Source organism: Pezoporus wallicus, unplaced genomic scaffold (assembly GCF_028554395.1).
Source record: "Pezoporus wallicus isolate ANWC-B61680 ecotype Strahan unplaced genomic scaffold, APGP_CSIRO_Pwel_v1 contig_8803, whole genome shotgun sequence".
Taxonomy (NCBI): domain Eukaryota; kingdom Metazoa; phylum Chordata; class Aves; order Psittaciformes; family Psittacidae; genus Pezoporus; species Pezoporus wallicus.
Window position 1 is genome coordinate 1,053,527 of NW_026635049.1, and position 22,278 is coordinate 1,075,804.

The 22,278-nt window shown below is 47.3% G+C and overlaps 1 protein-coding gene and 1 long non-coding RNA gene across 3 annotated transcripts in view; one reads left to right on the forward strand and one right to left on the reverse strand.

The window, feature by feature from the left end:
- Positions 1-6,870, reverse strand: part of LOC130594737 (vascular endothelial growth factor receptor kdr-like) — a 121,951-nt gene extending 115,081 nt beyond the window's left edge. The window contains exon 1 of one of the 2 annotated variants that reach the window (XM_057400847.1): positions 6,130-6,870. In XM_057400847.1, the coding sequence (XP_057256830.1) occupies positions 6,130-6,193 (64 nt within the window). In that variant the 5' untranslated portion in view covers positions 6,194-6,870. The remainder of the gene's footprint in view (positions 1-6,129) is intronic. The other variant, XM_057400855.1, reaches the window with a different exon arrangement.
- On the forward strand, positions 6,134-22,210 carry LOC130594749 (uncharacterized). The gene is made up of 3 exons (XR_008971155.1): positions 6,134-6,273; positions 7,003-7,119; positions 21,955-22,210. It is a non-coding gene; the product is annotated as an uncharacterized LOC130594749 (long non-coding RNA).
- Positions 22,211-22,278: the final 68 nt, after the last annotated feature.

A 22,278-nucleotide genomic window follows, 5' to 3' on the forward strand; every position in this document is an offset into this window, starting at 1 on the left:
CAGCATGTCTATTTGTGTGGCGTGTCCCTATGAGCAGTCCTGTTTTACTCCCAGCTATAGAGGAGCAGGCAAAGTAGCCCCATGGTGGTTGGTGCTTTTCCTGCAAGCTGACCTCAGTGTATCTGTAGGAAGAATCCAAGGTGTGCAGCCTGTGAGCTGTGGGCTCTAAGGAAGCAAACGTTTTGGCCAAAGTGGCTGAGATTCGTGGTGATGTTGTAAAAAATGGAACAGGTAATGAGGAGGTCAGGCTTCCTTGACCCTCAAATCAAGAACAATCCCAGCAGGGCTGCAAACTCCCCTCTCTACTTCCTTGGCAATCATGTTCCCACAGTTCAGAAAAACACAGGAAGATCTAAGGAAACCTATGTGGAAATGCAGAAGACAAAGGCAAGTGATCTGAAAATAGAAGGCTGGTCCATATATTTCCTTTACATTCTAGGCCTGAGTGTAGTTTTTGGCTGAATGCTGAAATCTTGAGGGCCATATGCTTTTACCATTCCCGGCAGGGCACAAAGGAAAACTGCCTTGTTCAGCGGTTCATCATTCAGAGGGTTAGATGAGGTTCTTCCCTTGCTCAGTGCTAAAAGCTTTACTGCTTAAAGCCACAGCAAAAGCCCTGACCACTGGTCACACACCGCCCATATATAAGCTGTGACTCCTTCTGCATTTCTAGACACCGGGGAGGAGGGCTTGCAGAACTGCTGCTTATGAAATCCAGTACAGCGGGAACGCTTAGTGCATCTGCTGGCAGCAAACAAGACATTCAGCTGCAGGTCTCGGGCAGTCCCACTTTGGTTTGCCAAATCAGGCACAATTGTAAAGGAAAAAACCATTTGGGTACAGGGAAGAGAGACTGAGCAGACCCCTCTTGTGCAAGGGTGGAGAAATTCCTCTTGGCTTCTTCTAATGTAAAAATTCAAGGAATCCTGAGGCCTGAGGGGAGTTTAGGAGACATCCAGGAAAGGGGAGGAGAGCAGGAGAGGGATGTAGGATTGTAGTGGGGACAGAAAGTATGTGCTGCAGAGACAGAGTAATCCAAGGACTTGGAGATGAGGGTATTGGACTGCCTCCTAAAGCAGTCCGCAGACTTACTATGCATCAGAATGCATACTTATATTACACTGTTAGTAACAGCCTAATGCAGAAGTTAACAACATTTGCACAGGGCTCAGCTCCCTTAGACTGTGAGTTCACTGCTTACATTTCCAGAGCCTTTGAAAGCAGGGAGCCAAGACAGCCCCTGGGGTACATGAGGTGCAATGCCAGTGATGGCTGCACTGCTTCAAGCCTTGTCTTGGCTACGGCAAAGAAACACACCTTCACACCAGACTGACCTCTGTGAGGTGGGGACTGGATTGATCCAAGAGATTTTCCTTTTTGTATTCCAGTTATTGGTGAATGCAGGAGATAGGATCAGCTGGTAAAAGCAGCAACAGGATTTGCCTAGTTCAGTGCTGAATGTATGTCAGTATCTGGGTGCAGGTGGGCTGGGGCTCCCCACGTTTGAGCAAGGTGGGCAGCCATCAGTTTTGCTCATCACAGCCCCATGAGATCACTCTCTATCTTCTCTGAGCCTCCCTCCTTCCCCGCTTGAGGGAGCAGCTCCTGGATAAGGCTCTAAGGTCACAATTGTCATACAGAAAACCTTGCTTCACATGAGTTGTTCCAATCTTGCCTTGCTGATGATGATTGCAAGCTCTCTGCTGCTGAAGTTGTGCTCCCTGGAGCAAACTTCAAGCATGTGCTAATATTAAATGCCATTTCCAGATAATAACCTTGGCTGGGGGATTTTGGCAGCTTCTACTATTTTCTCTGTGGCCTTAAAAAGAAAATGAAAGAAGTGTCTAACTTGGTGAGGAGATCAGCTCTCTATTACACACATTTCATGCCAGCTTATTTAGGTAGCGAGCTTTTTTGGTCAATGTGACTGAGTACACTTAGATACTGTGTCCGAAGGTGAGGACTGGAGGCACAGGAATGTCTTGATTAGCACTCAGAAGCCTTCATATCCTGTCAGTCATCTGAGCTGGTGTCTGAAGGAAAACACTAGGGACACATCTATTTTGTTCCTAGCTGTTGGTTAGACACTCCAAACATCTTTTAATTACTTCCACTTGTAATTCCCATTCCAGTGGCATCAGGCCGGTTAGGAGAAGAAAGGGAAGGTGGAGCAAGGCTGAGCAGAGGAAATATCAAACGAAGCAGGCAGGGCTGAGCTTCAGTGTTTTTCTCATGCTCACTCTGAAAGTCAGACGCTGCCTCCTGGCAATCTCCTGTGTAGTGTTAAAAACTGCAGCTTGCTGCTGCTGTTCTGCAGTGTAAAGTGAAAGCAGCTTCTCTGTTCATCCCCTCCTGTGCTGCTGGTCAAGTGACCCTTCCTGCATACACTTTGCACATGTCTTTGGGAGCAAAAGACGTGTTTCATCTCCGAACATACATGGCATAGGGCATCTTCAGCCTCCTTCAAACCACATTGTCGGTTGGGAAGGCAGACATAGGAAAAACACAGACCACCTATCGCTGACTGCACCTAAGAAATCTCCTGCGACTGGAAACCTTTTGTCCTTGTGCATAAACCTACAGAAGTATTATGTATTCAGCCCAACTCAATACATGACTTCAAACTGGAGCAGACTGAGCTATTGCTTTGTACAAATAATTCATCATAAAGTGAACAGTTCAAAGAATGTATGAAAGGACAGAGATAACTCAGATGCACCCCCTTGCTCTCACTTAGACACCTATTAGCCGTCCTATGGGGAAACATGAGCAGATAAATATTGTTTAAAGAATATACTATAAGTTGTTATAACAGCAGCCTTCCCCAGACAGCCTGGGTTGTATTCGCAGTATTCGTTTGGGTACAGTGCTGTTTTTCAGAAGTCAGGGAGTATTCAGAAATACTTGACATTTTTTTCCTTGCCTTAAATGGATGAATTAGTGCAAGGAGATTTCCAGTCGGTTTCCAGTGTGGCAGCTTCAGGCAGGAGGCTCATATATCACAGCCTGAAAAAAAGGCTCCTCTGCTTTTTATAACATTTTCCCACAGTAAAGCAAATGTTTAGGAATAACACCAATTAGGAGACACATTTCTGGTTTGCTAGAACCGATAGACAGCCAGGATTGTCAGCTGGCCAGTCCTCAGCCTCCCAGCACTGACTGGAGCCTCCGGCCCCACGACAGCATAGCGAGCATCCTGGCCGGCAAACTGGGAAAGCTGAAGCTCCCGAACCTTTTGACTCAATTCCTGAGACATGGTGTAAGTGAAATGTGTATGATAGCAAGGCAAACTGCCCATTCTACTCTATTTGTAGAAGAGGTTGCAAACTGAAAGAAGAAAAAAGTCAATTTAAAACGTGCTTTAATTTCAAAGGGATCAGGCAGGACCTAAGTTCTGTTCTTTAATCTTGTTCATTTTCCAGTACTAAATCACTGCAATTACTGAGTTTACCCCAACACCTGAAGAGTTATTTGGATTGCTCATATATTAAAATCTTCTTAATGATAACATCAGAGGGTAAAAGATACTAAATTTTTGATGCAAGATACAAGGTGTTGCTAGTGTAAAGAGTCTTTGCAGATTGTTGTTTAAAGGGCTGCTTTTTAACCAACTCACTCCATACCCAAAACATGTGCCAGCTGCACAGTAATTACTACATCATAAGTTCTGAGAAGAAAGATCCTAACTGTTACTCCAAGGAGTGACATAAGCTGTGTCATAAGCAAAAAGAAAGTGGAAATGTAACGACAGGTGTGGAAGTGTCTTAGTAAATTTAAAGGTGCATAAAAGATTTTGAAGGTATGTTTTATAACAAGGCAGGAAATTATTGGGAGGTCTCTTCCCCCTGATAAATACCCACAAGGATTGAAAGCACAGAGTCAGGAGTAGAGAACTTCATCCTTTTCATCCAAATTCATCCTTTGATCTGGATGAATTTGAAGGCTGTGGTTCACTTCTGTCCTCTGGCATCCCTGGTACGCCTAGGCAGCCTTGGCCAGCCACTGAGCAGCATGCAGAGCATAAGGACAGAGGTTGCAATCAGCTGCTACTACAGGAGGAAAGGACACTCAGACTCCTGTGCTGAGGTTTGGTTTGAGCTGAGAGAGTTTTGGGGACCTGCAAGGTCCTAATGGGATGGATCCCCTGCACCTCACTGCCCTCCCACAGCACCTCAGGTACTGAGTGTCCTTCGCACTTGTAAAATCTTCTGTCTGCATTGCAGAGGAAATTGTTTGGCTTTGAATCAGTCAGGTTCTTCAGTGCAACTCTGCCTAAATTTGACCACAAAGATCTCGGAGCAGGATTAACCTGCAGCGTGCAGAATAGGTCTGTGCCTTGGGAGGTCAAACAGAGTATAGCCGAAATCATTGCTGGAGATGAACTTTGAGGGAAAGGTGGCTGAGGAGTTAATACCTCGATAATATCAGAGCTATCCAGAATCCTCTGACTTCCTGGCCCTGTTTCACTTTGGCTTCCAGCCTAATTAGGGCACACTGAGACTGTGCTAACATATTATCTTTTCCTAATGATGGACAAAGGTCTGACATCCATAATACCGTTTCCAAATCCATCATCAGCCTTTGCCTACAGGGACAGCTAGCGATGTGCTTGCCTTCCTTTCCTTGTCACAGGATGCAGACATTGCCTTCTCTGTGCTTGGCACTGATAGGAAAACTAGTCTGAACCAAATTCCAAAATTATTAGGACCAAAATTATTAGGAAGGTAACCTGGCACATGAGGATCCAACTCAGCCCTGAAACGTGGGCAGCATCTCCAGCCAGGCTTTTCACCTAGCTCCTCTAATTGCAGTGTGCTCCGCTTCATCCCAGAGCCTCAGGAACACTTGTGGCAAGACACTTTTCCGCCTCTCTCCCAACTACTTGTCATTATCTCTCTGCGATCCATGAAAATGACCATGCAGTGATTTACACTGCCTTCCTGGTAACACACTTTCTGTGGAAGGCTTTTCCAGGCTCCTCTGACATTGAGCCTAACGCAGCGTGCAGCTGGCTGCTGCGCACGTGTCAGCAGATGGAGCACGCCATGGGAATTCTCCGAGGGCTGCACAGGCTTCCCGCACTGCTCCAGGTGCAGCTCAAGGTGTGGGTGCCGGTGTCTGCACAGTGTGGCATGGGACTCTGTGGTACATCTCTGGGTTAGCTCAGGCACCACTACCAGGGTTTCTGTGGTAGAGCAGCTCCTTTCTACCCATGCTGTTTACTGCTTCGGTTTTTAACCTGGATGAACCCTTTGGAGCACAACCTCAGGCTTAGGTCTTTATTCTGTAGGCAACAGTGGGGAAGGAACTGTGGGGGATATGTGGAATTCAGTAGGGTTAGTGCTTGCAAATCAGTTCCTTTCTGCAGAAGGAATACGTTAAATCCCTGCATGAATGCAAGAAACTCAAGAACAGTGATGCTTCACAGTGTTTCCAGAAGCTGTCCTCTTGATATTAAACTACAAGAAGATTATAATATGCTGAAGAAGCCAGTCTGGTGCTGTGAAATACATTCACTATATATATATGTAAAAGAAATAACCATTACTGTCATAAGGAATTCCCCAGTAAATAACAGACCATCTCTCTTACACCATGTGCAGTGTCCTGAATGAATAGCGTGGTAATCCAGCAAAATCCGTACGCTTAATGAGATAATGAAAACTCATACGGCAGATGGAAAAGCTCTTCTAAATCTCATTAACCTGCCTCTTGGCTTTTTCAGCTATAAACCCGGGAGTAACTCCGGGGGGACACAGCGCACTTGGAGTGGGGTGAAGGACAGCTGGAGAACCGGGAACCTGACCCAGCGCCTGGGCCGAGGAGGGGACAGAGCTGTATGAGGAGTGAGTTAGGCACTGAGCTATGAAAGGTGAGCGCTTCCTCGAGGGCTGCAGCCGCACAGCGCCGGTCCCCACACGGCTCCATCACCCCATCCCCACTGCTCCCGGAGCCGGTCCATCCCCATCAGCGCCCCCGCCGGGCGCGGTTCCGCGCCTGCCCGCCGCTCCTGAGCGCCTCCTAGCGTCCACCGCGCGCCACTCGCCCTGATGTGCGGAGCGGGGCGGCCGCGGAGCGCTCCGTCCCCCCCCGAGGTAACGGCGAAATCACGGTGTGAACGGGTCTTACCGTGCACCAGGAGCAGCCCCTGAAGGGCGCAGACGGCCAGGGCGGCGCTCGGGCCGGGCAGCATCGCCGGTGGCTGCGGTATTCCCTTGCGAGGCGCGGGAGGAAAGGTCCGCAACCCGGGACGAGTTTTCTTTCCAGCAACAAGTTAGTGGAGGGCTGCGCGCTGGAGCGGGGAGGGAGGGGAAGGACGAGGCGTGCAGGAGTTCCCACTTGTTGATTCCAGTTAAATCGTTCTTTCCATTCACTGCTTCATCCTTGGGCTGCGGATTCTGTTTCCTTTCTTTCCGAGGTGCAGGTTTTACCCTTTTCTTTCCCCTTTCACAGTAACTTTATTCCTCGTTCTCTATTTCCCGGGGTGGCAGCGGCAGTGGTGCGCAGCCTGAGTAACCCGAGGGGTTAAAAAGCAGAGCAAAAGCACCACAAAAGTTTGGCACAAACTTTCCTCCTGTAGCCAGCGAGCCGCTGCTCCGAGCAGTCCTTTGCCTGGAGTTTGGGAGTTTCGCAGAGCCTTCCCTTCCCTGTGTGCCTCCAGCGAGGTGCAGGTGCCGCAGGGATCGCAGTAAGAGCAGAGCTCTCCACTTCAGGGCAAGACGCAGCCCCACGTCCCCTTCCTGGCTACCTGCCGGGGGCCACCCCGCAGCGCCCGGGGCCGGCAGCCGGCAGCCAGTGGGGCTTGGGCATGGCCAGTGCCCACCTAAGGTGTTCTCCTCTGCCTCCCCCCCACCCCGCTGGGCTCGGTTTGCTTTCGCTGGGAAGTTTGATGCGATTCTGAGATACTTTATAGGGACAGGAAAGAAAAAAAAGGAGGAAGGAGAGACGTCACGAGCCGAGGCAAGGGGACTTCACTCGCCCTCCCTCCCTGTCATTTCACAGAGCTCCTGGATTTCCTGTTGCTGCTGCCTGGGATGGGGCAAAGAAATGAGCCGAGTTGTTCCCCGCTGCTTCCCTGCATTGCCTGTTCCTGCACAGCCAGAGCTGCGTGAGCATCAGGTGGCAACACCTTCCCCCAGTCCTGTCCCTGCTTATCCCAAAGGTGGCCAGGGTGGTGGGGCTCTCGGGGCTCCAGGGGAAGGGGAGTGCAGAGGGACACCACCTGAGAATCAGGCTCTCTTGCAGGAGCACTGTCTTTACCCCCTCTCCCCTGGTTATTTAGAACTTTGTGATTCCCTTTATGCCACTCAGTGTATCCTGCTAGAATGCCACCTCTGTCCTCCCTGTACTTTTTGTGGCAGCCACTGTTGGGCATCTCTTTTCCTTGGCGCACAGAGAAAGTTTCTTGTTTGAATAGGCTATTTCAGGCAGCCCTGATGGTGTTATATAGCACAGCTGCCTCCCTCATCTCTCGCAGCAGCTGCTTCTGTGTCACCTGAGCATTATCTCCGTGCATTTGGGTGTCGACAGGTCCACCCAGGCGTGCAGGCTTCCAGCCTGTCCATGCCTTTGCATGATTTCAGCAGGGGGGAGCACTCCCATGTTGGTGGGGACAGTGTGGTTTTGGCAGGGGACACACCGATGCTCCCCCTTTCTCCTGTGCCCTGGGAGACCTCTGTCTTTTCCTGGTTCAGGGCTGCTCCAGCCGTAAGTGCCTCTTGGGCCGGAGCAGCTCCAGCTGTGAGGGTCATAAGCGGGGCTTGATTGGTGCCAGGTGCCCTGGGAGTTGTCCTGATGTGCTTATGGGGCACCTGTGGAAATACAGCCAGCACTCAGGTGTGATGGGGAGGGACTGATTCTGTGCTGCTGCAGTGCACATGCCAGGTATATGGCTCAAAAACCACTGCCCTGTGCTGCTGAGGAGAGTGGTGGAAGCTCTCTGGCTGCTTGCACAGGTTGTCATTCCCAGTAGTGCCGCAAATGAGACACGGGTTAAATGACCTATTAAACCTTACAGTAAAGCACTGTCAGTCCCAGTGGCTGAATGGTGGGGTTTGTTTGCATGGTTTTGTTGCTCTTGCTCAGTCTGTTTTCAAAAGAAGGGAAGGATTACACCTTATCTGAGTGTGTATCAGGGGTTCCAGTGAAACTGAGCTGTGACCAGGGTATTAAGAAGTTTTTCATGCCTCTATTATGCACTTCTAAATTATTAATATGCATAACAAATATGTGTGCTATAAAATGCATTAGAGCAAAGTGAGACATAAGTATAGTTCTGTGAGTACAAATCCATACGTTATCCTTGCAGGGCAGAGGGTCAGAACTGATAGCTGGTGTAGAAATGTCCCAGATTCAAACAGTGAATTGCACACGGAGTAGCCTCAGGTATTTCCAGTTCTGTGAACAAGAAGCATCACTTCTCATGCACAGTGTTAAATCAGGAATGCTTTTCTCAACACCACATGATGCCACCTCTTAATGACATATATTTCCATACAACTGCCCAGATCATTCTGAGATGACAAATGCATTTTCTATCCCTAACATGAAGTTGTAGAACATACAGCTTCCCCACATCTGTATTACAGTAATGGACTTCCAAGTAGTTACGCAAAGCCCAGTCTTACAGGGAGCTTAACTGAGGAATAAAAATTCTACTTTATAGAACTGTCATTTATTTTTCATTCACATGGAGGTGTTTAAGAAGTCGTTGGAGGTCAGTGACCAGCTGCTGGCAAACCACGCTATGGTTGTGTAATGCCCCACATAACCTTTTATCTGCTGCTAAACTTCATTGAACTTTTAATTGAGATGAAGTGCCTCTGGTGTGTAGTTTCACCAGGAATTCTGTGTGAGAACCTGGCCGAGTGGGCCTGGGAACCCTTTTTCATTCTTGATTTTCTCCCTCAAAATATGCAAAATGAGAAGTACAGTTGGAGGAATGGCACAGCTTGTTCCGGAGCATCTTCATGTGCCTGTGGCAACCTCATAGAGTCCTAGCAGACTTCCCTAACACAGCAGCATGGTCTGTTCATACAGATGGGAGAAACAACTTTCTAACTGGACTAGAACCTCTTCATCATAATACAACTTATTTTGCCACGGCGGTTATTACAGCCAAGGAACTCAAAATTCTTTGCTAATATTAACAAACGTCTTAGCCTCACAATACTCGTGGGAATTGAAATAAGGCTAGAAAAGGTCATTTCATTTCCAAATGAAATGCTTTTAGCTTTGAAAAGGCACCTGGCAGTATTTGTCATCTAAGTAGAATAATAACAGTGAGGAGATGGAGGTTACTGTGTCTGGTGGAAATACCAGACAACTGGGATGGAGAGAAATAACCTGTAAGAGCTTGGCCTTATCAGTATCAGGGCTATGGCCTCACATGTTGTGAAGCACTGGGTGTTTTTAGGACCAAGGCAGTGTAGTCTGTGAGACTAGAGACTGCCCCAGGGAGTTGCTTGGCCATCCCCTGGAGCATCTTCCATCCTTTATGGCATTGGCCTGACGTGGAGGATTACATGTGTCAGTCCCTTCTGTCAGCCTGGCAGGGGACGAAGGGCTGGGCAACCCTTTGCTTTGTCTTGCTTCTCTGTTGGTGCTCACCACAAGTAGTCATGTATCTAGGAAGTGCAGCAGAGGGAATGGCTGTTGATCAGAGCAGGGCCTGGAATTGCATCCTCCACTGTGTGCTGTGTTTAGCTTTAGCCAAAGGTAAAATGTGTCCAACCTAAATGCAGCTGTCCGAATGCGGGGTGTCTGATCTGGGTTGCTGTGCTTCGTGGCTGCAGAGATGAACTCTTCTGACTCATCCCATCTGTGCAGACCTCTGATTTACAAACCTTTGGCACATGCCTGTTTGCCTCCCTCAGGAGGAGAGGGAACAGACAAGTTTAACCTATATATCTAAGTTTGATATGGGTAATTCTGCCCCGTGTCCTCAGGTAGAGGTACTGAGACACAAAGACAGCCTTTCCTAAGAGCTTTGTGGAGACGGTCCTGACCAGAGGCACGTTCTGCGGGATGGAGCTATTCTCCAAAGCAGCTCCTGCCCTTTCAGCTGGGGAGTGCTGATATTCACAGCTGTGTGCTATGCTGGTGAGTGCTGGCTTGGGCTGCCAGAGCTGAGCTTCGCCTACGGAAATAGAAGAAAGCAGAGCAGGGTAAGGGATTGAAAGACTGTGTTCATGTTTTTCTGTGTTGGTGATCTTTGATAGGAGAGAAGAAGGGTAGGGACTACGTCTAAGGACAGCAAGTTGGCAGACCCATAGATTTTCACTGCTGTATCGAGTTCTTTATCATTTTCCTGAGAGGATCTAGAGCACGTTTTGGATGGACAGCTTTCCATGCGTTGTAAATTCCAGTCCCCGGAAGTGGTGGTGGAAACAGACACTGCTAATTTGCCTTGCAGTTCATTGCATTGTTCTGGGATAAAACAGGGCACATCCTATGAATTCAGCTATTATTTATTTGAGGTATAGGGTGCCTAGGAGGCATATGCTAACCTCCAGGACAGGTGAGGTGCTGGCTACATATAGGTCTCTAAGCCAGTAGACAGAACTAAAGCCGTCACTTTGTAGGATATGTAGTCTATTCCCAGCCCTGCATCCCTCACACAGACAGTAGCGTTGCCACAGTAGCTGCCTTAATCCTGCGGAGAGCTGCAAAGCCATCGCTGGGTGTGCCTCTCTCCACAATCTGCTCAGGCTGTCTTTTATGCACACACATCCTCAGTCCCTTGGGGATCAAAAGACAAGTTCACATTGGCAGTCTGTGAGCAAACAGGGTGGGGAACTTTGTGATGAAAGCATTGTTCACTGGAAAATGGCATGTTATGAAAACAGAAACCTTCTGTGGGAAGTCTCAGTTTGGAGTAACTTCAGCTAGGGATGCAGTTTCTAGGGAAAGAAAGCACCATCCCAGCCCTGCCTGCAGCTTGGTGATCTCCTGTGGGTGCAAGGTCTGCTTTCAAGACACAAGCCTGAATTAGGTGGGAAAACTGTGCTCAATACATCTAGCAGGAGTCCTCTACGTAGCAAGTCCATTGGCTCTCCTTTGGCTGTTTCATGCAGCTTCTTGCAGACACGTTTGCTTCCTTATTCCTTTGTTTTGAAAAATACAGGAGACAAAAAGGCCTGAAGAAAACCCCATTTGCTTCAAACACAGAACGGGAACAAAATGTTTCTGTAGCTGGGACAAACATTTCCTGCACAGCCTTGTTCAAATACACAGTCGTGCACAGGCGATTAGAAGCCCAATAGCCAGAGATGTGGGGCCAGCAGAGCCACGGGCACGTTTCTGGTGACTTGCTGCTCCTCTGTGGGATGGCAGCTTCAGAGGAAAGGACAGGAAGCACACGCAGTCATTAACAGTCTCTGTGCAACTTTCTTCTTTATACAAGAAGGGGAAATAAGACAAAAGGTTTAATGAATCACCCAAAGCCACGAAGCAAAGCTGGAAGAAGCCTGTCAGTCACTTAGGGCAACAACAAAGCAGAAGTGTAAGTACAGCAATATACCGCAAGCAGTTTTGTTCTTGAAAACTGTCAGAAATGAGGAGTTTTCCTCTGATGTGACCTTTTATCCATCCCGGCTACCATCCTGGTGGGTTCTTTCCTCGCTGTCTGGTTGAGGCTTGTCACTGCTTGCATCTGTGCCCCATTCCCAGCCTGATCTTTCCTTACATAGTCTTTCTTGCACTAGTGCAAAAGCATTGGGGACCTGCCTGAAAAATTCTTAAACACGTGTGTTCATACACCAGAGGACAGCAGAACACTTCATCCTTCTGCTAAAACATGGGAGATTAAAGGGTAAAGACTATTCATCTCCCGTTATATGCTGCTTTGAACCATATCTGTTTTTTTGAGGTTTAACATGGGAGGAATATGTGATGTTCTGTCTCTCTGTGTTTCCTCTCCAAGGTTGTTTTTGAACATCTCCTTGTAGCTGTTTGACTCGACTCCTTTATAACTGAGTCTGCCTGGGGAGATCCTTACAGCTTATAAATATAATCTAGGCCCTGGGCCCATATGCCTCATAGGAAGAATCAACTGGTTTGGAGCAGGAGACAGACTTGTGAGCCAAGAGTACAAAACAAGAGAAATGGTGGGGAAAACAAATAGCCATCAACAAAGGGAGGCAGGCACAGGGTTTGATAGCTTGTTCTGCTAGCGTTTGTGGCAGAGAGACAAAGGTACCCCCCTAATGAGGCAGGAGTTCATAAGCCAGCTTTCATCCATACACAGTATTTCAGGTAGGAAAAGTATTCCATGTCTTTTAAGGTTCCTTCGTCCAGATCTTCTCCCTGCAGTGACCTTCCTCAGTTAGAGGCCAGATTCCATGTGAAAGCTTTTCCTTCGCCAGAATATGAACTTCAAAGTGTGAGAAAGATGGGTTTTCTCCAGCCGTAGGTCTCAGAGTGAGCGACCAAGAATGCTCTTTTTATTTATTTTTCTTTGGATTCTAATTCCCTCTTTCTCTCTCTCTGGGGATAAACCAGGATATTCTTAGCACTTAGGCTAAGAAACATGGTTCATTTCCATAGTACTCTGAAGACATTCCCTTTACACTGAAGGTTTCTGCTCACGTCTTCAAAGCATGTTCACCAATTAGAACTGTCTGATTCAAATAACTGGAGTGGAGGGGGAAAAGCCTTAGAGGAAAAAAAAGCACAGACAGGCCTTGACAAGTGGCAAGGCAGACCAACACTGGCGTTTCCAGAGCACTCACATTAATCAAGACACTAGCCACATTGATCACAAAAGTGTTAGGGTTAATTCAACCGACAGCACAGGGCTGGAATCTTATACTGTGGGCTTTTTAACTGGCACCAGAGGGACACTGCGCCCCAGTTTATCACTTAAGTCTTAAAATATTTTAGTGCTTACTCCAAAGACTTTTAAAAGCTGTGTTATAGCTGCTACACCCACTCCAGCCTTTCCCTACTCATACTGCCTAGTGCAAACTGCAGTAGGAGTTTAGGATCAGCCTGTCCTAGCCTATTTTCTCACCCTGTTTACTACCTCGTAGTGATTGCAGCATCTGGAGCAATGTGAGATGTTCCCTTCAGCACTGACCTGGAAGCCTGATGGGGAGAGACCAGGACAGCCCCAGATGTCCCACTCTCTGGGTAAGCCATCCAGCAAAGCTCTGCAGTCCAGCCATCAGCTGGAGAGTGTGTGGTCCTCTTGCAGTGATGTGGAGGTCATTAATCATGACACTATTTTTGATTCCTGTTGCGTATGCTGCAAGAATATGCTCAGCCCTCCTTCCACTGAGCTGCCATCTTTCTGTTAGATTTCACAAGTAAATGCTTCTTGCCTCCATAGGAGAGCATTGAGATTATCACTGATTACACTAGCTCCAAAGTAAACCAGAGAGAGCTACAGACTCAGTGCAGCCAAGCTTGTGAGGCAAAAATAGCAGGCTGGTGTGCTGAGATGATGGAAAGAATCAAAGAGACATTGTCTACCAAAATTAAAATGTCTGCAAATGAGCTTTCGGGCAGTGCAGAGCCAAAAGAAATGTTTCTTCCATGGACTTATTTATTGTGGAAATCTGAAAGGAAGCAGTTGCTAAAGACAAATGGACATTGTGCTGGAGGTTTTAGAAACGAGACATGGTGGCACAAAGACACTGATAGTGAAACTGCCATCACTGATCTTCATTGTCCAAGCCAAGAGGGACTGAATAAAAGCTTGAGCTGAAGCCAATAGAAGTGAATGGGAAGATTCCCACTGCCTTTAATGAGTTTTTGTCTCTGAACCTAGATGAAGAAACATAACTGGCAAGGAATAAACTGGATTCTCAAGATCCTTTCACCTTTAACAGAGCAGAGTGGTGTTAGTAAAATGACAGAATTCATTTATGGTGCAGGGGCTTCTCAGAAGGTGGCTATGTCCCACACTGAACAAAAAATCTAAACTCCTTGTGTTGTCCTCGACCAGGGCAGGAACAGCAGCTATCAATCTGGAATCTTGAAGCACAAACACCCAGCAGAAAGCCTCTCTTCCACCTTTATGTTAGCAGCTTTGGCATCCTTTCTCCAAGGCCAGCCACTGTTACCTGGAAAGGAAGAGGTGCCATGCTGGAGAGGACAGAGGGCAACTGTGAGCAGCCATCAATAGAAACAGAAAGTGCTTCAAGAAATAAGCACCTGCCTCAAGACTGCAGTGTGTCCTTATGATGGAATGACTTGGTGCAGCCCTGGGGCACTGCAAAACCAAGACTCATGGGCACAGTTAATTGTAAATTCAGGAAGGAGGTGCAGAGAGACCTTACAGGACAAGTTCATCTCTGTCCAGTTCCTGCTCACCCCAGAGGGTGGGTGTTGAAGGAAAGCAGAATTATTTCATCTTTGTTCCTCGTCTATGCTTCAAATGGAATCCAATCTTAGGAGACCATGATGGCTTTTACAGGCAGGCAGACTTGGATATAAGAGTCTTTCTCAGCAAGGTCACCGAGTGAGTCAGTGCAAGGCCAGGAATAGCGCTCAGGACCAGCATGGCTTTGTGGAGCTGGAGACAACAGGCTCTCCTTTGTCTCCCACCCCGGCCAGGGAGGCCAGCTCAGGCCCTTGTTTCAGCACAGTCCATGGCATGAATTTCAGTGATAAAGCATAACACTTCTTGGATGCTGTTTCCTGTAGAAAAAAGCTAGCAAGACCTCGCAGTTCCCAGCCACTCCATTCTGCTGGTTTGCCTGTAAATGAAGTCAGATATGTTCTTCCTGTTTCGTGCTTTTCCTCCTCCAAGTTTCTCCATTAGCAGTCTCTTAAACTCGGTGGGGTGTCAGACATTAGGTGGAAGGAATGATCAGGGCATTAGCCTCCGGTTTGACAGCGTGATTCAAGCTGTTTCTCTGCCAAAGCCCACCTGTATGTTCCTGGAAAAGTCACTGGATCTCTCTGTCCTATTCCTCATCTGGAAAGCTGGGTTAGGGATATATCCCAAAGACACAGGGTTCTCATAAAACTTGTGCTTCAGACTCTGCAGGAACACCAGCTACTGAGTACTCTAGTTATCCTGAACAAGGAGTTTCAGCCTGGTTAGACACTGGATTTACTAGCAAGGTGACAATGTGCTTCGGGGTTGAATGGGAGAGGGATGTCACTGCAGCCTCCCATGGCACCATGGTGTGGGGATGAGACTGACTGGTTCTGGGAAGCTGTATTGAAACTGCAGTACAGTAAAGCCTGTGTCCCATGGCAGGTGAGCTCTGCTTGTCTCTGCCCATGGGATCAGTAATGGGTGAAGCTTACAAGTGAAAAAACCCACTGTTCCTCCCTTATAAAAACCTCAAAACTTAGTGTTTTCTGGGGGCAGGCACCTGCTATCTCACAGCCTAACATTTAAAGAGCAAAGCAGTTCTTTTGAACAGCCTTAATATCCCTAGCAATGCCACAAGGCTTTTTTTCTGTAGAGATTCTTTGTCTTCTGGGCATCAGGAAGAATGGGAAATGCTGCAGGGATTTTGTGCATTAAACAGCAGAGGTGGGAATAGCAAGGGTTTTCAATAGGAGAAGCAAGGATTTAAAGAGCAGCTAGGTGGGCTCTGAAGGTTGACTTGTGCATTTCTCATCTCTGTTTCTATCTCTTAGCATTTCTTTGTGCAGTATTTGTCTTAGTCTCTTGGCTGGTGCGTTGGGCAATTAGGACTGAGATCTCTGATCACAGCAGCCTCCTCAGTTTCGTATCAGGTAGTGCCTTCTTCAGGTGAGGGTTAAACTCACAGTCTGTTTTAAAAATGAAACCCAAACATGAAACTGCTGCTTCATCTTTTTTCTCTTCACTTCAAGCTCCTACAGCCAGACTTGCCCATTGCTCCACAGAGCACAGAGTCCACATTCGCTGCTGGAGAAACTGCCGTCTGCAGCTAACTGCACGTTTGCTCTGAAGCTGTCTCTTTGTTACTCATATGATTGTGCAATGATTGGTAGGTCATAGAAAACTTTCTCTTCTTTGGAATCCAGGGACAGCCTCGGATATGTTGTTCCTTGCTACTGGCTAAATCCAAGGTGGAATTGCAAGCGCGAAGGCAAGTTGTGCTGCTCCAACAGCCACCATGCTGCACAGAGGAGGCCTTGGCCTTTTTGCAGGAAGGGGCCAGAGGAGAGCTCCACTGCTTCTGCTTTAGGTTTGCCTCAGTCCAGACTCGGATTTCAAAAACAAAGGACCAAATCTCTCAAAACCAGTTGGGAAGGAGGGGAGGAATTGCACTTCTCTCTGTCCACACAGTGTGTCACCCTTACTCCATGCCGTTGTGCACTCATATAACATTCCTACAGATCATAAATGGCTTTTAAAGGAGCCAACTTATGGACTTAATGGTCCATAAACTGGCACTGTGCAGGTGAAATGGGGATTTTACTCATGACATCTTTAGCCTGCAGGAGCATTAAACTAGCAGCTTCTTTTGAAGGAAGGGGCAGCCTTGGCTCACGAGCCATTGCAGTATCCTGCCAGCACCAATGGGTTGCTGGGGGTGTTGCAAAGCCAAGAGCTGCCTCTTCCTTCCCAGCATTATCCCAGAGCACTAAGGAAAGCAGTCGTCCATTCCTTCAAGATTCATAGCCAAACATCCTATTCCCATCTGCCAAATGCTGCTTGCTGGAGCCAACAGGCATGAGCACCAACACTGACAGCAGAGCCTCCTTTGCAAGATTTGACTGCTGCTTTCACATCAGCCAAAGGCAAACAGACTTTTGAGCTCTCATTTCTCCCGCAGCTCCCCATGACCTCATCCCATGTTTCCAGATCTTCCCCTCAGCTCTCCTGCATCTCCTTCACTCATAGCATTTGGTTTTCTTTCATCTGCTTTTGCAAGACCCTCACCTACCTGTCCTACCCCATCAGCCTTTCTCATGCTGTTACTGGTAGTGCCATACTTTCACCTTCATTTCCTGTTTGGACAGTTATGCCACTAGTCCATGCCTAGCTACTGTGCTGTCCCAGTGTCCCTGCACAGTGCCACTATTGCTCTGCACTCCTTGGGTTTCATCACGAGCATTGTGTTACTCTGGGTTTGACGTAGACTGCACCACCCTGCTCCAGGGAACAGCAGGTTTGACCTTGGGCAGTCTGGAGGGAATGTGCTTTTGGTAATGGTATCATTCCCACTTTCCTTGATGAAGTAGTGATGACAGTTCATGTGGAAAGAAGTGAGGTGCAGGATCCCTTTCCAAGGAGACATGTAATTCCATTGGTGCACCTGTGGGGGTTCAGCACATCCTTCTCTTCCCCAGCTATATTGGCTTTATTCTCCATTTCAGGGTTTTTGTGTTACTCTGTTAGAGGTACATTGTAGTGGGCTCAGAAAACCCATCACTCTCGGTGGGGCTATCTCCTGAGTAAGGGAATATTCAAAATGTACCGAAGTCACAGTCTTGCAGATGGAAACTGATCCAGAGATGTAACAAAGAGCATTTCAGGAGGTACATTCTGCCAATTTTATGCACTGTATTAAAATTCAATAGGCATGAAACGACCAAGAAATCCAACACTTTTATAGAAATTGTTTAAATATATAAGCTGCATCTTCTGTTAGTGTACATTGGCAGAATCAATAGAGCTTTGCTGCTGTACACTGCCTTTCTGTGCCGTTTCATTAAGTAACAAATGAGTTGTCTGCCATAGATTGTTGGAGTATGGTCACAAATTGTAGACTGAAATGATTAGCCTGTGTTAAAGCATGTAGCATTCTCCTAGAAGAGTCTTTCTTTTAGTCCTGTGAACATCAAAATAATGCTGCAGCTTGATGGCTGAATAATAGCATGCTTCAAATCCCTTCTCCTAGCCCCAGAAACCTGAGCTGAAGTTTAGATGTCACTTTGACAAGTAATGTCGTGGCATTCTTACAGCTCTAATATTAACTCAATTCTGTGTGATGTGACTGTTCTCTATCCTCTTCCTTGAGTCAGGAAAGCAATGCCCCTGAATGACAAGGAAAACATTCCACGGTCAGCTGCTAATACTTGCTTTTTACCATCCAGTTTGGCAGTAGCTTGTTACAAGTGCTGGCCTGGAAAACAATAGAGATTTTGCAATGGTTTGCAATGTTATGGTGATGAAGAATTATTTACTGCTTCAGTCTTGTAGCAATGTTGATGTCAGTCCTCCACCCTCTCGAAACAAAAAGCAAGATAGGGGAAATGCTTGAGAAATGGAGAAAAAGCATGGATCTGATTTTGACAGCAAGCGCCCACTGAACACTTCCTTTCCCCTGGGTGAGTATCTTGGCTTCCTCCTTTCCATGGGCCACATCCCCCTGAAAATGATGGTAGTTGCTTAAACTGAAAAGTCATGTTGTTCAGTTCCGATCCTGGCTTCTTTTAGTGCATTTTAGCAGCTGGAAATGAGGAGGAGAGCCAGCAGCATGGGAGCAGCCAGCTCCCTGTGTGCTCCAGCAGCCAACCCACACACTATAGCGTGGGGCTGCTGCCGTGGCTGCAAGGACTGTGCTGCTCTGAGCAGAAAAGCAGCAAATCTTTCTGTGACCTCAGACATTCCTTCTGCTTTTCTCAGAGAAGAGAGGCAGGTTTAAGACCTGTGGGGTGCTTGCAGAGAGGCAGCGTGTATCTCAGGATGCTGGTAAGAAATAAGACTCACTTGGGAGCAGCATGAAGGTGAGGGAGAAGCAGCTTCCTGTAATGTTCCTCATTTAGCACAAAACCATTTAAGAACGTAAGACCATCAATAGTATTTTCATATCAGAGATTCATCTTCTCCATCATCCTGTCTGATAGTGGCTCAAATTAGAGGTATGTAAGAAGGCAGTAAGGAAATAAGTCTTTTCCAGGGTTGGTTTCCCAGCCTGCAACCATCTGGGCACGTGCTGTCTGAGAGGTGGTGTCTTTTTGCTTAATAACTCTTGGTGTCTTTGCTATGACCTTAACCACTCTCTTCTTGAGGGCATGGATGCATTTAATATCCACAACAAGGTTTTCCATAGCCTGTCTGCAAGGTGCAGGCAGAAGCATCTTCCTTTAAGAAGCCACCTGTGCACGACACCCCCAAACGAAGACCATAACCCCCTCATTCAGAAGCACCACCTTCCCTGGCCACAGCCCTGCAGGAATTCATTCTCTGTTTCCTTTCCCTCCTCATGACTGACCTGTGCCACTTTCCCCCACGTGACAGTGGTTTTAGGGTCCCTCCAGGCTCTGCAGCTCAACCTGAGGGGCCTCAGAGGGGAGTTAATTATAAAGGTGTTTATTTCTTTCTCATTCTTTTAAGAAGCCTCAAGATACGAGCATGTAAATCCCAGCCACAGACTGGAGTAAGCCTGCAGTCTCCATATGGAAATCACAATGGATATCTGATAGTGCACTGGATGGTGCATTCCCTCTGATTTATCTGAACGCAGCACTGTCACCAGGGACTATCTTGCCCTCTATTCTTGCATGATACGATAGTTAAAAGCAATGCTAGAGATGATTTGATCGTTTGTGTTTTCAGCTGCCTGTGGTCTATTGCCACGTGTTGTCTCTGATGTGACAGAGGCCCTGAGAGCCATTATATGGGAAACTCCAGGGAAAATGGGAAAGCTGCTTATTTTTCTTGGCATAGGAATGATTGTTCTGGCCAAAGTGAGTCCAGTTTTGCGTGTGTTTATATCATGCTTCATTATTTGCATGGCTGGCCCTGGTATGGGCTTCAGGGGCTGGTGGTTTTGTAATTTGTACAACCCTTGGTCTGTGCCTTTGCTGTAGTTGTGGCAGTTTCCTTTTTTATTACCACTTCCTCCTGAGGGAGCAGTAATTCATGGTCAGAGGTTAACCTCATTTGCTGAAGCAGCCAACTTCTGCGCCAATGCCTCTATAAAAATGGAGAGTGGGGACAAAGAGATGGGAAATAAATAGAAGAGGTACTCTTCCAATGACATACACAGCCATTCTTGTTGAGACATAGAAACAAAGGGATTTCTGTAGTGGCTGGGATCAATATCAAATCCACTGTTTGCCTTTATCAGTATAGCCTAACAGTTCTTTGGAGGAAAAGAACAACTCCATTAAGTAAAAATTGTGGAGGCATCTGCCTGTAATGGGCTTTGCTCTCTAAGCCAGTCTGCTTCCTGAGCTAAATGCCAGTTGGTGGGTACCTTACAGCACAGTGTTCCCTTATCACTACAGTTGTATACAGCTCTGGGTCCTCCCCTTGTGCACACAGCACTGTGAAGCCCTTGACTTGGATGACAGTTCATGGTAATGAGTTCTGCAGATTAGCCAGGCATCAAGATGATTCTTTCCTTTGCATAGTGACGGCAAGTGGCTGCAACTCAAACTCTCACACTTGTTAAGGCTTTCTCTACCTACAGCTTTAGAAGGAGCTGGGAAGATGTGTTGCATGACAGAAGCTGCTGTGAGGCTTCACAGCATGAGGGACAGGACAGGGTTTGTGTTATGAGACCTTGAGTATTGATCTGTCTGGGCAGCTCACACTAGTGGGTGAGAGCTGAAGTTCAGGGGTTAGTGACTGGGAACTGGAGTGCATTCCCCTTAAAGGCCAAGCTCTTGGAATGACATGGATGTGCCAGCTGCTGCTGGCAGGCTTTTGGGTTTTTCTCAAGGTAGATTCTAGCCTTTGTATGTATGTGTGTGTCTGCATGTCTGTGTGGGACTATGGAGTGCAAAACCAGAAGGCAGTATTGGTGATCAGGCTGTTTACCCAAGCAGTCATCAAGCTCAGTTGCTGGTTTTACGGCAGGGCCTGTGGTTTGATTGACTGCTGTCAGGAGTAGTCTGTTCTAAGGGATTGCTCACATCTCACCCACCAACCTGCTCGGCTGTTTGAGTGTACACTGAGATCTGTTTTCTACTGTACATCCAGCGTTGTACTGTCAGCTAATGTCTTCTGGTCTTCCCCTTTAGCCACCGAGAACAAGTAACCACCATCACTGTTGTTGGCTATTGCTTATTGATTAGCAGATCCGTTCCTGGAACTAACACTGACTCAGATGCGCTAAAGTGAGCAGTAATAATCCATCTCCTTCACAGAACTGTGGGAGTTGTGTTCCTCACTAAACCTCCCTCCATCATCCCATGGGGTGGGGGTTGATAGGACAAGCTCACAGCCGTGGGTGGGCATCCTGTGTGTCTCAGACAGCCTCAGGCGTCACCTCCCCTGGGTGTAGTGAAGCTACTTCTGATTCCTCATAGAGCTCTGTCCTAATTTTGGCTCAGCATAGATGCCTCTGTTAGCACTTGTGGACAGAGCAGCTTATCAGCCTTGGCTGATAGCTGGCAAGCTCTGCAATGTATAAATCAGTCAATATGTTCTTAATCCAGTCCCCAGAAATGGGCTGAATGGGATAAGGCAATAATTTTAGGTTGCAGGAGTCATATTCAGCTAAGATGAGTTGGCAGCTTCCCTCAGACTGGAAGAAAATATCCTAACTACAGTAAAAAGCACTCTAAAGCCTGGCTCTGAGTAAGTATTGGGCTTTGACACTTAACGGGAAGAAGCCAAATTCCCAGCTGCCAAGAGGATGCCCAGCTCCCAGGAATGTAATCTGAGATTCTTGGCTCACTTTGTCCTAACAGTTTAATAGTCATTTAGGCTAAGAAAAGCCCTGAAGTATTGTCCATCAAAGTGATTTTGAACATAAGTTACAATTGTCCAGGGAACTCCTCTAAGTAGCTACAGGGTCGATTGCTTGCTGCAGTCTGCAGATACCCTCATCCCAGTACCTTGGCTATCCCCATCCATCTCCAAACACAGCCCTGCCCTGTCTCAAACAGGCTAACCAGAACTTGTCATGGAGAGGGAACACCAGCCCGTGAACCCCAGTCTTGTGCTAAATTCCCATGGAAAACAATGTTGAGGTACTCATCCCTGGGGTTATTTTTTGGCAGGTCCTGTTTGGTAAACTGCCCGTGTTCCGTGTTTACTGATGGGAACAGGGTGGGTATCGCTGCTGCACTGAGTGATTCTAAATATATGCTGCATCCTTTCAGCAACGGATAAAGCAGCTCCCCTGGTTTGAACCAAGGGACTCCAGCTCCACTTTCAGAGCACCCAAACTGCGTGATCCGCAGGCTGCAGGATTCCCTGGTGACCGACAGAACATCCTGGAAAAAAACCCAAAGCCTAAACAAAACAGGCTCCTGTGAGCTAAATACAGGGATACACAGGAAAAGCTTTTAATCTTGGATAGACAGTCAGAATTGTCCTGCCTTCCTCTCCCAGAAAATAAAAAGAGAATCCTATAAACCATGTTTTACTCTCCAAGACATTGTCTGATAAATGAGAATGGGAGGGAGGAAGTGAAAGAAGAGGGA